The 16,878-nt window shown below is 39.9% G+C and overlaps 1 protein-coding gene across 2 annotated transcripts in view; it reads left to right on the top strand.

Annotated features, from left to right (window-relative positions):
• The first annotated feature begins 2,958 nt into the window (after positions 1 to 2,958).
• Positions 2,959 to 16,878, top strand: part of HERC3 (HECT and RLD domain containing E3 ubiquitin protein ligase 3) — a 29,437-nt gene continuing 15,517 nt past the window's right edge. For both annotated transcript variants that reach the window (XM_053461615.1, XM_053461614.1), the window contains exons 1-8: positions 2,959 to 2,999; positions 10,024 to 10,284; positions 13,120 to 13,279; positions 14,606 to 14,682; positions 14,916 to 15,137; positions 15,316 to 15,407; positions 15,529 to 15,659; positions 16,078 to 16,238. In XM_053461615.1, the coding sequence (XP_053317590.1) occupies positions 10,062 to 10,284; positions 13,120 to 13,279; positions 14,606 to 14,682; positions 14,916 to 15,137; positions 15,316 to 15,407; positions 15,529 to 15,659; positions 16,078 to 16,238 (1,066 nt within the window). In that variant the 5' untranslated portion in view covers positions 2,959 to 2,999; positions 10,024 to 10,061. The remainder of the gene's footprint in view (positions 3,000 to 10,023; positions 10,285 to 13,119; positions 13,280 to 14,605; positions 14,683 to 14,915; positions 15,138 to 15,315; positions 15,408 to 15,528; positions 15,660 to 16,077; positions 16,239 to 16,878) is intronic.

The following is a 16,878-nucleotide window of genomic DNA, read 5'->3' as shown; positions in this document are numbered from 1 at the left end:
TAATCAAGTCACAACATTCACATAGTCGCTTGGTGTATGTCCAAAATAATTGCTAAATACCCTTATTTCTTACTTACACCGGCCAATGTCGACATTCACCAAGTACTAATGGTGAATGTCGGAGATTTCTATTTTCTTCTCCGTATTTCAGCGGCGATAAAATATCACAAGGGTGATAATAAAAGGATTCAATTATGTGATTAGAAACTTATTTATTGCAACAACTGAAACTATTATGACATTTTGAATTACACAGAAGTCCCTTGCTTTTGCAACTACATTAACTTATTTATTGCAACAACTGAAACTATTATGACATCTTGAATTACACAGAAGTCCCTTGCTTTTGCAACTGCATTTATTTGTGGAACACTTCCTTTTGCAATGACAGCGTGTATAGCCTTGCCCGCCGCTTCTCGAATTAGCTGCAGCTGCTTCTCTCAGCGAAATTTCTTGAGCCGAAATCTCATTTATGGAAAGTAACTTTTCTTTACAAATTACGAACTGGTTACGTGTGTAAAGCTGCTTGAGGGTACCATTTTTATTTGCCAGTTTATAGAAGTCGGAGTCTTCTATCCCAACAACAACCGCTAACACATTTCGGCTATCTGTACGACCACGGTCGACATCAGGCACTTGTATTCGTACACTATCGCCAATTTGAGCAGGAGGAAATTGTTTTTGTGAGGTGCGTAACATTTTGTTTGCTTGCAGTACAAGATTCTCTTTCGCGGCCGCTCTTTTTATTGAAATTAACTCGTGTTTTCCAGTTAGAGCTTGATGTGGAAACGTAGTAGAATGCAGGTCCTCTTCAATATTTTTCCTTGAAATATGGTTTTCCGAAAGACCACCGCACAAATTTTTTTCAGAAGTATCAACAGTTTCTTCATGCTGTTTTTCGGTTTCACAAGTATTGGCAATTTCTTTGAGTTGTTCTTCGGTTTCAATATTTGCGATTAGTTCGCTAGGCAAAAAAGACGATGCTATGCCTCTTTTAGCCTTAACGCCAAACATGGCTTCATAAGGACTTTGGCGTATTCCTTCGTGGTATGTAGTGTTCTTGGCAAATTGTACAAAGGGTAAACCATCTGACCATTTATTTGTATCGTTATCGTTCATCCATGCGGATAGCATATTCTGTATATCTTGATTGGCCCTTTCAACTGAGCCTTGTGTTTGACTGTGACGAGGCTTTCCATGGACTATCTTAACATCTTTCCACATAGCGCATAGTTCGGATATGACTTGATTACTGAATTCTCTACCATTATCTGATTGCAATATTGCTGGAGCACCAAATGTTAAAAATATTGAAAGAACGTGATGCGCTACTTCTTCAGCTCTCTTAGTTTTCAAAGGTCGTAGCTGGACAAACTTAGTTAAATGATCTTGGTAAACCATTATGAATTTATATTCGCCATCGCTGTTTGACTGTAGATCTATCAGATCAACTTGACATCTTGAGTTTAACTCAGAACTGACCATTGGTTTCACAACAATACCTTTCTTAGGTGCACTGTGTTTCATTTGACACTGTTTGCATAAATTTAAATACAACATGACAACTTCATACGTAATATTTTTGTATTTAACTTGCAATTCTTTCAGCATACGTGTTCTTCCTCCGTGGCCTATTCTGGTGTGAGTTTCATATAGTATACTGAACAATTCCTCATTGGTAACATAATACTGGATATTCGTGTCTCCTTGTTTTAATGGTACAATTAACTTCTCTTCATCATTAATTTTTAAAACATCAAAACGTTTTAATCGTCTGTAATCCAAAGGTGTATTGCACTTAGTTTTAGCAGAAACCACTTCAGAAAGTATTTTAGAGTACTTTTCTTGAGAAAAATAAAAACAATTGTCTTCTCGTTTTTCCGCAATTAATGCATTTAACTTTTCAATAAAAAGATCACGATTCACTGCGGTATCCATTGATTATAAATAAGGGTGTCGTAAAAAATGTAGAAAACGTTACTCGCACCATCAAACGTTGCATACGGACTGACAGCAGAACAAAGGATTTGGCATACGGACTGACAGCAGAACAAAGGATTTGGCGGGAGTTGCATACGGACTGACAGCAGAACAAAGGATTTGGCATACGGACTGACAGCAGAACAAAGGATTTGGCGGGAGTTGCATACGGACTGACAGCAGAACAAAGGATTTGGCATACGGACTGACAGCAGCGGGAGACAGCCAGTCGCCTATTTGTCTCCGACATACACCGGTGAGGGTCCGAATGTACTCTTTTTGACCTCCACCAGAGCATATCTGTGATTGTCGACATACACCGGTGAGGGTCCGAATGTAATATCATGAAATGAAATATTCGATCTTTCACCAACGTATTTGGTATGTGTTGACATTCACCGGTGAAAGTCGACATTCACCAATTTCGGTCTTTCACAGTAACATATATATGTATTGGATGAATGTATTAGGTGAAGCAGGAGCTGTTGAGAAAATGATTAATGTATATAGAGAGAGAAATACTGTCATGAGATGCATGGTTTATCATTTTGTAACACATAGTAAACGTAGTGAGAATTAGTGAAATTAAGTCACTGTCTAGTGATTAAAACCCTTTGTGTCTTTACCCTAAAGTAACCAGAGACCCTTTTCAAAAGGTAGTCTTGGTCACTCTGCTGTCTAACCCTGTCATACCTGCATAAACCTTTGTATTTGTTCAAAACTGGATCAGCATGAGTTAACAGACGTATGATGCACACTACACTGCTCATTTATCATGCTGCTTTCCAATCCAGGGCCACTCATCACCTACGCCAGCAAGGGGCAAAACCTGGCACCCAATCCATCAGGCTCCTCCCCTTTACCCCGCATTGAGAGTGGGTAGCCTCCTGTCATTGGCCCTTACGTGCAGTCAGTCAAAGGCAATACAGGGAGGAGCTTGTGTGGGAGTCGTTTCTTTTTTGCTTCCCTATTATTGTCGGATGAGCAGGGGATCGGAGAGCTGGGTGTTCTACACACAGGTGAGTTCCCCTAACATCCCATTCCATCCCATTAAAAACATATTGTTCTCAACGCTCTAAATGGTTTTCACCCTGATGACAATACAATTCAGTGATGTCTTGAGACGTAGCTGTCAAGATCACAATGGCTGACAAGAGGTGGTATTTACTTCAATCTGAGAATAGTAAACTGAGGGTCCCTGATCTGAAGGCAAAGAAGAAGTGGATGACGTTAGTGTTGACACGTATGAAGGAGTTAAGATTTGTGACAGCCTTGCATTACAAAGGATTTATGTCTTAGAAGCTGTGATCAGAACTCAGTGTTCCCATGTAGTCAGTACGCAGCTGACTGGATCCAGGACAAGCATATATTGTCATCCACACCCAGTTCATTACAGCATGCCTGCCAGTTTTTATTATTGGGATTTTTTTTATATAGTGGGTTGAAAAGGTTAGTTCCTGACACGCCCATACATTTCTTAAAAGTTGGCTAACTTCACACCTTCCTTACTGTTAATTGCCTGTATAGACTTGTGCAATGCAATGCTATATTAAGTATGTGGTTAAAATCATTGTATTTCAGCATACAGATTATCTGTAGTGTAATGTATTTAGGACTATGAGCCTTTCCATTGTGTGGCAGCATCAGATGTTTTGTAACAGAACATAAAAATGAGTTACACTTCTTTTTTTTTTTTAGAGACAGAAACTTTCTGACATTGACATCTTTATTGGCAAAGCTAATGCTCCTGTAGGAATGTAAATAGCCCAAAACTGGTACTAAGGACTTGGTGACTTATTGGCAACCCTGCTTGGAATCTAAACCTGTATCATCTAATCATTATTATATCGGTGGGAAAAAGTGTCCATCCAGTGTAGCAACACTTGCCAGCTCATATTTTTATTGGAATGGAATATATATATATATATATATATATATATATATAATGCACCCTTTAAATACATTGGCATGGAGGGATTTGGAATCTGTAGATTGTTCTCTCTCTGTAAACAAAGCATCATTTGGTGCTTTCATAAGAGAGGTAAGAACGCTTAGGTGTTGCCATGGTAACAACTGTCTCACCATCCTGTGTACAGTAAACCCAGTTTGAGGCTTTTTTCACTGTCCATTAGAAATTCATTTATGCTTTTACAATTAAAATTATTGGTGGAAAAGAGAATGTGTTTTGTTGTGTATACACCATGTAGATGTATCACTAACCATACCGTCCAGTGTAATGGTCTTGCTGTTTGGAACATTCTGCTCTTAATTTTCACTCTTCCCTATGGTAATAACATTACAGTATCTGCTGGTCCTCCATAATTAAAATGTAATGTAAAGCAAACCATCTTCATCAACATCATCATCATTATCACCAAAACCAACTGGATTTTGCTGCTGTGGTTATACCACCACTCCATTCTACCTTTCCATTGGCTGTGAGGCCTTTGTAAATAATCCCCAGTGAATATATAAATAAAAGATAATAATAATAATAATAATAATAATAATATGTCGTAACGTAACAGAAAAACCAAAGCAACAGCCAGAGAGAGAGGTCCCTTTTCACAAATGTATAATCTAAGGAAAATAAGGGACACCTGGAACCCAAGGCTTAGATAGGGCAACTAAGAAAAGATGATAATGTCTTGGAAGTACAGTGTAGGTATTAAGGGAGCATCTGGTTAGTTGCTAGCAAACTAATTGTAAGCTTCTTTGAAGAGGGGATTTTTGGAAAATTGATAAAAAGAAGGTAGATCAGGACATAAATCTTGTATCATAACGGGGCTGAAGTTACACTAAAAGAAACGAGTTGTAAGCCATAGAAAAAAAACTATAGAGGTCGTAGTGGGGAGTACTTTGGGCTAAAAAATAAATATTAGGGTGTAGATGGAGTAACTTGCATATTGAAGGCACGCTTCAAACATAATTCCTGGCACAGTAGGAAGATAGCAAAGGGTGCCACACAGTGGGGCCTGACATGAGGAGTGGACAGCATGAGTAATTTAGGAGAGAGACAGATCGTCCTAAGTTTAAGTTTCTGCATAAATATATTAGTTGAAATGTTCTCCTTAACGTATGGACATGTAATTTTAATTTGGGTCATAAGTGACTATATTCTTTTTGTGCATTTTTGGGCACCCCCTGAAGCTGAGGGTGATCTCCCCCACATGTGCACAGTGCCAGGGCATGACATCATGTCCCAGTGTTCTGCATTGGTTCATGCAGCACCAACATTATATAGACCTCCATATTACAACTGGCCCAGTTTCAAGCGAGATCTTTAGTCTCCTCCTCTGGCCCACTGAAAGCTGTGGCACACAAATGAGGCCAATTGCCCAATCGGATAATTGGCCCCTAGTGAAACAGCCTAAGAGCCCCCCAGATCTTCCATCCTAGGCCTAGTCAGTCTTGACCAGAATATGCCACCAAACATCAATATAAACTAAAAGACCACATGTGAGGTTCAAAATCACTGCTTTGACCTCTTTCATTTCAATTTGATTACAGTATACCATTAAAAATGACCTGTATACCATAAGTATGTGGGTGGCTCCCAAATTCTACCAGGTTATACAAGTGCATATGCTTTACTGTATACTGAAGATGTGGTGGAGTTTTGGTTTTATGTTATTTGGTGACTTGTGGCCTTTGGCCAACTGAGCGTTTAAAGCTTTGCATCTAGGATACATGTTTCTGGCATCTCCAGGTACAGAGGCTTGTTGAGAGCATGCACAAAAATGTGCATGCATAATTTTGTTTACCACAGCATGTGTACAGTTTCTTAAACCTTTTTTCAGTCTAGAACTTTTTTGACATCTGCGCCCATATGTTGTTAATGTGACCTCCTATTTGCCTTTAGCCTGTCTTAACCTTTGCTAACGCTGAGCACTGGATGTCCTGATTGTTGGTAAGCCTCTATAAGCCACCTCCAGGTTGAGAGGCCACCCATATCACTTTTGAAGTTTATTTTGTTTTATGCAAATAAATCACTCATTCCATTGAGTGAATGTAGAAAATAAGTATTAGACTCATTCTAAGCTGAAGTCTACCTCACAAATAAAATATATTTGGTGAAAATTCAATATTTTACATATTACATGATTCGGATTTCTGGAAGTCCAGCTATATCTTGCCTTAATCCATGCAGTTTAAGACATTAAAAACCATAAATTGATTTAGATAAGGGATGACCATTATGGTTAAGTGATTTTTTTTTGTTCTTCCAAACCCACAAAATAATAATAAAAAAAGCCTTCACATAGATGGATGTGAAGGGATAATGACATACCCAGACAGACCACACACACACAATAGTATGCCCATACACACACATACACAAACAATTCACATAACCTGATATACACAAACATAACTAGAAAAACACATGTCCTATCTTTCCCAAACACACATTCAAACAATCTTGTGCCACTCACTTACCCTGACTCAGCCTGTTCTTCAATGTAGCCGTTTCCACTTTTACATAGATGGGAATATTTAAAACCTAGCAGGATGGAGCAGTGAAATAGCTGTAACCCTCAAACCCTTGGAGGCCACATTCCTGTTGTGCTTTCTGGTTACCTTCATGTTTAGTGATCCAGCCAAGGAATTTCAAAATGTTTAGTACTTTCCACATTAATCCTTTTATGTTATCCGTTGATCTAGTTTTAGGTGCTTTTTTAAGGGAGTGTGTGTGTGTGTTGGAGTGTATCTGTAAGCATACCAACGCAATCTGCCATTAGAGCACAGGAGTGATGGTTGTTGAGCCCGTGTACGCCCAGTGGCATAACTACAGGGATCGCAGCAACTGGGATGGGGCCCGCCTGCAACCACATGTTCCTGTCTTTCTCAGTACTGCTTCACAGTCGCTCAGAATGGGCCCTTTTTAAACAATTTTGAACTAGCACGGAGAGAGAGACAAGTACACAGCGGGGTCACGTTACATCAGATGACCCTCGCGGTGAGGACAAGATTTCTTGAGAGGTAAGGAGGTATGGGCTGGAGGGGGGTATGTATGGTTGTACAGTAACAGTACAGTATGTGAGCATAGATGTCTATGTGAGCATGAATGTCTATGTATAAGTGTATGTGACCGTGGATGTGTAAGTGGTAAGAGATGGAGAGTGTGTTAGCATGAGTGGTGTGAGAGGGAGTGTGTGTGTTAGAATGAGAGTGTACGTGTTTGTTAGTATAAGTGTGTGAGCATGTTTACATTTGTGTAAGTGTCTTTACACACTGTATGTGTGCATAGTGTATGTTGGAGGAGGGGCAAAGGGCAAAGATAGCACAGGCAAGCTGTTTGCTGGCACTGGCAAGCTGGACCAAAGAAGGCACAGGCAGGCTGCTAGGGGCACACAGTTCCAAAGGTGGAACTGTGGGACATGTTGCTTGGTGAACTTGGAGGGCCCTGGGGAAATTTTCACATTAGGCCCTGTGGTTTTTAGTTATTCCCCTGTGTACGCCAATGAAGATATTCCATTTAAAATCAGCAATTTCCAGCTACAGTAGTCGTTTACAACATTAACAATTAGGAATGCACCGAAATGAAAATTCTGGACCGAAACTGAAAATTCAGCATTCACTGGGCCGAAAATGACTCCCCCACACTTTTATTAAAAATAAGTAAAACACCAAAATCGGACAAAAAATCAATAGCAATATATGTGTATATATAGCATGTACTGGCTGACTTAGCATGATAGGAGTGTGATTGCCGTTAGCATTCATATATATATATTATTGTTACTGAAATTGAATTTTTCAGTCCAATTTTGGTGTGTCACTTACTTTTAATAAAAGTGTGGTTAACACACCAAAATTGGACAAAAAAAAAATCAATAATGATATTATATATATAAATGATTGCTAACAGCAATCACACTCCTATCATACCCAAGCAGCCAGAAGATGCTGGAACCTGGGCATGATAGGAGTGTGATTAAAGCCTCCCTATGCCATGCTATCTCCCCCCACACACTTACACATCCATGCTATCACACACACTCCTTTAATATATTCCTTTAATCACGCATACTTGCTTATACAACCTCCCCCATCCCCTTACCTAAACTGCAGAGCTCTCACTCGCAGACTTCTGCAGGGGCCCTGCTGCTTCCCTCTGTGTTGCTTGCACTCTGTGCGAACAACTTCTCTTGCCCCCCCCCAGGGGAGGAAGAAGGAACAGAGCAGAGTCATGTGACGTGCATTCACGTGACTCCACTGGGTTCCTGCTTCTTCTGGCCAGTACAAGAGACGTTGCTCGCACTCTGTGTGACCAACGCACAGATAAGCAGCCTGTCCCGTGCGGACGATTATTTTCAGCTGTTTTTTATTTCAGCATTTTGCCGATAATGCCCTTTTCGGCCAATGTGTTTCAGCCACTAATATATCGGTGCATCCCTATTAACAATGTTTTTATTTTACACTGTATTTCTGGTCCATTTGATGTTATTTTAATTGACAGAATTTGTCATGAGGGATTGTGTGCTAGCATAAAGTTTGTGTGTTAGTGTAAAAGTTAGTTTGTGTAACTGTTAGTTTGTGTGTTAGCTTGAGTGTGTAAGTTTTATCTGTGTGTCAGTTGTGTACGTGAGTTACCAGAGATGGGAGCAAGGGGCTGATGGGACCACTTGGCTTTACCTCCTCCTTCCGGCCAGAAAGTGCCAGCCCTCCCTCATACTTCAGGGACTTTTCAAAGGTGAAGGCATTTTTGTATCTGTTTAATATATCCTGAAAGTTGGTTTTAACTAGAAAACAACCATTTGAAAACTGTAATATGAGAACTTTTTTGCTGCAGTAAGAAAACAAAATAAATGAATAGTGATAGAACTTAAATTAATAATGATGAGCAACAGTTCCAGACCAACTTATCAGTGTGTGGTTTCATGTCTCTTGTAGATTAGTTTCATAGCCTCAAATGAGACACCATAACCTCTTGAGATTTCATGTCAGAATCACAACAAGCTCAAGCTGTGGCTACATGCATGTGTGGTTGATTCCCTTTTGGAAATCAATACTTCCTATGTATTTTTTAAATGTGATAAGCCATTTGTACAGACTGTCAATAAAATACCACCAAGATGGCCAAACTGAATTGTTACAGAGAACTATTCTTTTTTTCTGTCATTTTGTTTTATAAGGCAGTTTTCAAGCTAGGGTTCTCCTGCTTTGTAAACATACTATGGATTATATGACATGCCTTCTGGAACTGTAATGTATTGTTTTTGTCCGTTCTTTATATAGTCTTATATAGTTATATATATATTCTTTATATAGTCTTCTGCCACTTAGTTTGTGTTCCTGTTCAATAAGTTGTGGTACAAACATTATTTATTTAAATATGTATCATATTACATATACGATATATACCGTATTGGCTCGGATATATACCGTATAGGCCGCCCCGCGTATTGCATAGATGTCCCCCGCCGGCCCCGCAAGACACCCGGGAGTCTGCTCTGGTAAGTCTTGGGGGCAGAGGTAAAATGCATCGTGCAGACGGTCACCGGCTGCGGCGATGCGGGTAAACAACCTCCGCTGCCGGGACATCTGCACAATGTGCTTTAACAATCTCCCTTGCCGGGACTCCCCCCGTGGGAATTCCCGGCAAGGGAGATTGTTAAAGCACATCGTGCAGACGTGCCGGCAGCGGAGGCTGTTTACCCGCATCGCCGCAGCCGTTGACCGTCCGCACGATGCGCTTAGACAACCTCCCGTGCCGGCACCCCCCCGTGGAAAGTGCTGGCAGGGGAGGCTGTCTGAGCGTATCGGAGAGTAGGATATAGGTCCCCTGCACCGCTGCGGGGGATCTGTATCCTAACCCCGCTGCCTGCCCGGCGCTAGACCCCGAATATAGGTGCGGCCTATATTCGAGCCAATACGGTATATATCACATACAATCTGACAAGTGATCTGGCACGGCTTGCATGACAAATCTCAAGGATCCTGTGTGAATTGATGCCTCTTTTCAACAGTTTTTTGAGTAAATCTTTAGAAGTCTTCTGATATTGTTGACTTGTTCTTGTTTATCTTTTTGTGTTCTAGATGTTGCAAGGCTTTATGACTTGCTGAAAGTATAAACCATGTTATGTTGTGGACAGTCTGATTTTGGTCAACTTGGAATAATTGATAGTTCAACAGATGTGCTAGAACTTTGCATGTCTACATTCTCCCATGCAAATCTTATCAAAGAGGTGGCCTGCGGACTGAAACATTCAGTATTCCTGTTGGAAGATGGGCGGGTGTACAGTTCTGGCCACAATGGTATGGGCCAGTTGGGACAGGACCATGGCAAACCAGAACCAGGTACAACATTTTTTTTGTAGGTACTAGTTGAGCATGTTCATCCCAAGAGGCATAGAGGAACAGAACAACATGATCACTCATTGTTTTTAAGTATGTACTATGTTTGGTTTGCTGTAATAGTTGTGTGGTTTACTAAACCATTTTAAAGTTACCCAGTTGTTGGGGTGTAACGATTTTAAATGTCCAATGCAATGATTACTTTCGCCTACCAGTGATTACACCTATGACCAGGTGAAAAGTATAAAACTTGTGTCACGCCTTTTCCCCACCCCAAAAGCTTATTGGCTGTTTGATCTCTTCTGCTATTGGTTATATTGTTCTCCCTTCCCTCTCTGTTTACTGGATTTATTAGGAACCCTAATTTGAAAACTTATCAACGTATTATTGTTCTAAACTGCATTTTGGTCAATAAAGGATGTTCCTGGGTGGTATTCCTTTAGCTAAATCTTTTGTGTGGATTACACTGCCTGCAAAAGTGCTTTGCTACTAGTGATTTCAGCTGCTCCAGAAAAAGAATAGAATTCAAGCTCCAGCCAGACCAAAAAAGTGATAGCGGCCATAACACTTCAGAAACCAAAAACCCCAAAAGGATCTGGGAAAACCTAGTGCCATCACAACACACTGTACCTCTTTGGTCTTCTTTTGAAATTTTAGTTTTTACACCAGGGGAATACTGGATAGGCGCTCCAGAGGAAAACAAATGGTTCAAACAGGGAATCAGAACATGGACCTTAATACAGTATTGGAATTAACCTTGGGGGTAAATCTTCATGAGAACTTCAGTTTGCATCTCTGTTAAATTTCCTTGTGTTTCATTTAGTAACTGATTGCTCATTGTATTCCTTGACTAATTATCTCCTGTGAAAAATATATTTTGGCCACTGTGTTACTTTTGACGTCTTTACCATATGAGCTATATAGATTTACAGTGGAACTGCCATCTATATTTACATTATCATACCTAAGAATTCTCTGAGTTTGACCCATGTCTCTTCTTCCTTCACTCTTTTACACTACCCTTTACTAATACGGAATTGAAGCATTCACCTTATGTCTATAGGCAACTGCCAGACTGTACCATTGTCTTAATGCTCAGCCTCACTGGAATCTCCCTATCTTAAATGTTAATCTTTTCCTGTCCAGACACAGCAGACTCTCCTCATCTCTCGACTTCCTCCAGAAGTGCTACCAGACTGCTGAATACAACTTTGAGAAATCATATTTATTGCAAATGTACACTGTTGTTCTATAACTCTGTCCTCTCAATGGTTAAACAACTCTACTTCTTCACTCTTATTGAATGAATTATTGCAGGGTTGAATTATGCTGGTGAACCTCAGATCTAACAGTCTTCCCTCTGACAGCTGGGGCCAAAGTGTTGGCTCCTGGGCTGTCAGATTAAATATAACAGCGGTCTGTTTTTAGAATTAGCGCATGGAACATGTTTAAATATCACCATTTGAAATACCCTGAGCTGTCTAGTTTTCAAACATATATGGTTTAATGGGGTTAAACTGAAATTGCTGGCTTCAAGGATGCCCCAAAGAGGACATGGTGGCAGAATGACCAGATGTCAAAATTCCAAGTTTAAAAATGCACGTCTCCCAAGCAACCCAACAAGGTAGTTGCACGATTTAAGACAGAAGGAGAGAGATCAGGAGAGGATAGATAGATAGATTTGGGTGTCATCAGCATACAGGTGGTATTGAAAGCCAAAGGATGTGATTAGTTTGCCAAGTGAGGACAAGATTATTGAAGTTTCTAGAATGTTGAATGTGAGAGGATGGGGAAGAGAGCACCACAGGAGGGCCAAGATTTGGGGAAATATGAGAGTGAGCGGAGGTGGAAATAGGACTTCTGTGAGCGGAGAGATTGCTGGGAGTGAGGGGAGGTGGGAGAAAGGGAGGAGGTTAAATTGAAAAGTGCTTGGGATGAGAGAAGGGGAGAAGAAAGTAATGATGGTGCAATACAGACATGGTGTGGAGGTGCTGGTGGCTGGAGAGAGATAACTGTTCTACTAATAATAGAGGAAAGTGAAACTGGAGACAGATGGTGATGGGAATGGAGTGGTGGTGAAGCAAACACAATAAGCAGTAGGCAGCACTTGATGAATGTTCAGCGGTATATTGATTGGTCCAGGTTTCTCTTTGTCCTTCCTTGTTGTCCTCCTTGGTAAACTCCAAAGGAGTTGGCCTCTGTAAATAATTTTTCTTCCCCTCGTGACCACTGTGCAAGGCTGTTTTCTGGATACTTAAAGTGCTTTACATAATAAGATCGAATGTATAGAAAGTAAAAAACCTCGCCCTACGTATTTCCTTGTCCTGATATCTCTTGTGCAATCTCAAGTTCTTGGTTATCCTGTACAAAGTAAATAACTAAGTAAAAAAAAATGCCTGGAGGTGGAGCAATATAAACATACATGCGATGATAGTTTTTAAAAATAGTGAATATTTCACTGTTGGAGTTCTCTCACCCAATTTTCATTGTAATCTCATATATATATATATATATATATATATATATATATATATATATATATATATATATATATAGTAACTAAGGTTTTTGTAAATCTAAAACAATACAATCTTTTGGGCTTGCCTATGTGCTGCCTCCTCTCAAGGGCTAGCCAGATGTCGTAGGCATCCATATGCCACATCAGCCCTCAAATACCACTTAAGATATATAGTTGGCTAGAGTACCTCTATTGACTCTTACCCGAATGTGCAATAACTACAGTGCAAACAATATATGTTTTCAAGACATTAGAAGTGCCAAATGTTTTTTTTAGACATAGAGACTTTAGTTGCTACCATTCCTCTTGTGCATTTTCAGGTCATGTGACCGCTCTGGCAGATGAACATATAATTCATGTTGCTTGTGGGCAATCTCATAGTTTGGCGCTCACCAACCAGGGTCAACTCTTTTCCTGGGGAGCAGGCACCGAAGGACAACTGGGTCACTCCACCACAGACGCTTCCATTCCAGTACCAAGGTACTTTCATGTGGAGTGTTCCACATCCAGTGCACTTTACTGATGAACAGAAATGGCAACAGGGCAAGAGTGATGTGCGGGTTGATTACAAGTAACCATTTAAATGTTGCAAGGGAAAGCTTTGTACTTCTCTATTGCCAGTGTTCTCTTTAAGTAGAGCTGGCCATGTCTAAATTATTTATTCAATAACTCTTCTGCTTCTGTTTTCACAAAATTCTGCTCCAAAACAAAATAGCCATCTTAGTGCAAATGCGTGTGACAAGTACCTCTCCAACCGTTAAAAAGAACTATAATTTGCCCATTAAGTCACTTGAACATCATGGCTGAATTTGTTTTACATCGGGACTATTTGTTGTCTTCTCTTGGTTTAGAGAAAACTCTTTTTGTATGTTCACTCTGTGAATAACAGCTCCTGTCTGTGTTTCCCTTGTTAGCCAGCATTGGCATTACCTCCCGTAAAATGCTTGCGTCAGATGCTCTTTTTAATTATATAGTCACAGTATGCAATTAGATGTAGAATTTCCAGGTAGTACAAAACAATGTTGGCTGTTTCTTCTGTCATTAAGCATAGATTGTTTTCCTTTTTTCCCCAGACCTTCTGATTTTTATACCTGTCAAACATGTATGTTCAGAGACCATTTTAATGATCAATCATGTTAGGGAGCTAAATCCCAGAGGAAGGGGGTGTATGTTTGCTCAACTTGCAGCATCTTCTCGTATGTACTATTTGAAATTAATGTATGTGTACTTACCAGTTGATTTCCACCTAGCTTAAAAAAAGGAGAGAAAACTTACCCCAACATCCTTCCATCTTATACAGAAAGAGACCCAGTGGAATTTAGCTGTGAAATGTGGCCTAGGTGCAGATATTGCAAATGCAACATCAAAAAAAACACTACTGCTTGCAATGAGTGATCAAATGGGTCCTCTGTTCTCTGCTTACTTTGGGATAGATCAGGCTTTCCGTTCCTTGCTTGCCGTGTGACGCAACTATGTGTGTAACATTATTATATTCCAAACATACTGTAAGTATGCACAGTGCTCATGAAAAGGCACCAGTGTTCATATATTAATTCTAATCTAATGTTCCGAAATGGTTGGTCAACCTGATGTAAACATAACTGGTTAGTAGTCTTTATCTCATGGCTTGATGAGACAGATGAGCAATCTGGATAATGGAAAACCTAACTTTTTTCCATATTTCCCAGGTTTAATCAGTTGTTTATTAAAAGCAGATTATTAAGGGATTTGGTGAAGGGCCTTCATTGCACTAGCAGCGTGTAGTTTGTACTGGTGTATCTAATATAAGCATATCTCATTTTCCAGGTTAATCAAGAAGTTGAGTCAGCAGAAAATTCAGCAGGTCTCCTGTGGTAACCATCATTGCTTGGCTCTTGCGGATGGTACGGAATCTGGGTGTATTTCACTATACCTTGAGTTTTGGGTCAACATTTGATTATAATAATTTACTGTTTTTCTTCAACATAGCCAAACAGAGAAATTGGCATAAGTTAAAAACCTGGGATGTAAAACAATTGCGTAGAGTATTTTTGTTACAATTAAATGTGTTATAAATAATTATAATTTACTTTTTCCTGCTACCTGCTGTCAGAATAATCACTTGTTCTCCTTGCAGATGGCCAGCTATATACATGGGGACAGAATAACCACGGGCAGCTGGGTTTGGGCAGCGGATTTGGCTCTCAGTCAAGCCCACAACGAGTGAAGTCCCTGGAGGGAATCCCCCTGGCTCAAGTCGTTGCTGGTGGCTATCACAGCTTTACACTGTCACTTTCTGGTGCTGTTTTTGGATGGGGAAAGAACAGCGAGGGGCAGCTTGGTCTAAATGATGAGAAAGGTATACCCAAGTCTTTAGATTTCATAGTCCGTCCATGAGTTGGCAAAAAAAATAAAAAATACTCGAGTCTGAGAACGATGATGATGTTTTGTATGTTTTGAAGTTGTCCACGGAACGTAGCCTTGCATTGATATGATATTTGTCCAGATTGCACTGAACGGTTTTATTTTTCGCACAGTCAGGGAGTCTCCTTGTCTCGTGAAACCATTGAGAACCCATAAGGTTGTGTATATCAGTTGTGGGGAAGGACACACTGCCATCCTCACAAAGGTGAGCAGCCATTTAGAACTGCCTGAAAGATCTCACTGAACATGTCTGAAAATAGCCCATTGGTAGCCAGAAATGTCCGCTTACTCTGTTTTATTTTTTTATTTTTTATAATTAATGACAGACTGGTGGTCTGTTCACATTTGGAGCAGGGAGTTATGGGCAGCTTGGACATGACAGTCTTCATAATGAAATAAATCCCAGAAGGGTCCTGGAACTGATGGGAAGTGAGGTGTCTCAGATTGCATGCGGCAGGTGAGTTTACACCTAATAAATACAAACACTGGTGGGAATCAATGGAAGTTTCTTCCAGCATAGACTTTTATTAGCCAGTGTCCGACTGGGTGATTAGCAATGAGCAATTGTATTATTTACAACAGGTAGTATGATAAGGAGTGAGGACAAAAACTAACCAGTTAGGCTTTTAATCAGATTTTGCACTGAATACAGTCATCCTACCATACAACTGAGGTAGGATAAGCGATAGTATGGCTGAAATGGATGACTGCAGCCTGCCCAAAACTTTGATGGGACCATATGATGAGAGCACATTACTAGATTTGTAGACCGAGAATATCTTAAAGGAAGAATGAATGTAGAATGATAAAGGGTTTCAGTGGTGTGTTTTCGGGTTGTCTCTTGCTAATATATTTTCATCTTTTCATGTCTTCAGGCATCACACCCTTGCTTTTGTGCCTTCTTCAGGAATCATCTATGCATTTGGTTGTGGAGAGCTGGGCCAGCTGGGCACCGGGCTAACATGCAATGTAAATTGTCCCACTGTAGTCAAAGGGAAGTGGGCTGCACACCGTGGTCAGATACCAACTCAGGATGGTCAGTATGAACCCAGGAGACAGAGGTGTCTATTCGCTAAATTGTGGGCTATGGGGAAACCTCAACTTGTCTACGTCATATACAAAACACCACCTGATGAGTTTCATGAGCTAGCCTTGCACAGTATAATCTGTTATACTTTGCATCCTACTATTCCCCTAGTGCCAATCTAGCCTTTCTTAAATAAGACATTCACAATGTTTGTCTATTGATAATATATAGTTGATAACAAAACCTTTTTTGTTATATATGTGTCTTCAAGTTATATAACTTAGTCATTCTTTTCCAAATATAACTAGACGTGTTAAACAGTTTACTCTTGAGTAACTATAAGGACAAATATATTTTTCCTTGCAAACTGAAACACGTTGCTTATTTTTCTTGGGACTACCATTTTTTTTTTTTTTAACTATTATTTACATAAATACCGGAAATTCTAAGAGAATATATAATCCGAGCATATGGGCCATTAATATTTAAGTACATTTGTTCCCATATAGATTAAGGTCCTTTTTCTTTAGAGCATTGCATTTATTATCCTATACCAGACCTCTTTCTGATTGTATACCCACTCAAGCAAAAATAAGCAAAGACTAATAGGATATTGCATGTTTAAGACGATCCCGTGTTTATTTAGGCA

The sequence above is a fragment of the Spea bombifrons genome, chromosome 1 (genome assembly GCF_027358695.1).
Source record: "Spea bombifrons isolate aSpeBom1 chromosome 1, aSpeBom1.2.pri, whole genome shotgun sequence".
NCBI classification, from domain to species: Eukaryota; Metazoa; Chordata; class Amphibia; order Anura; family Pelobatidae; genus Spea; species Spea bombifrons.
Note: the sequence above shows the minus strand (reverse complement) of the source record. Positions and strands in the feature narration are given on the sequence as shown.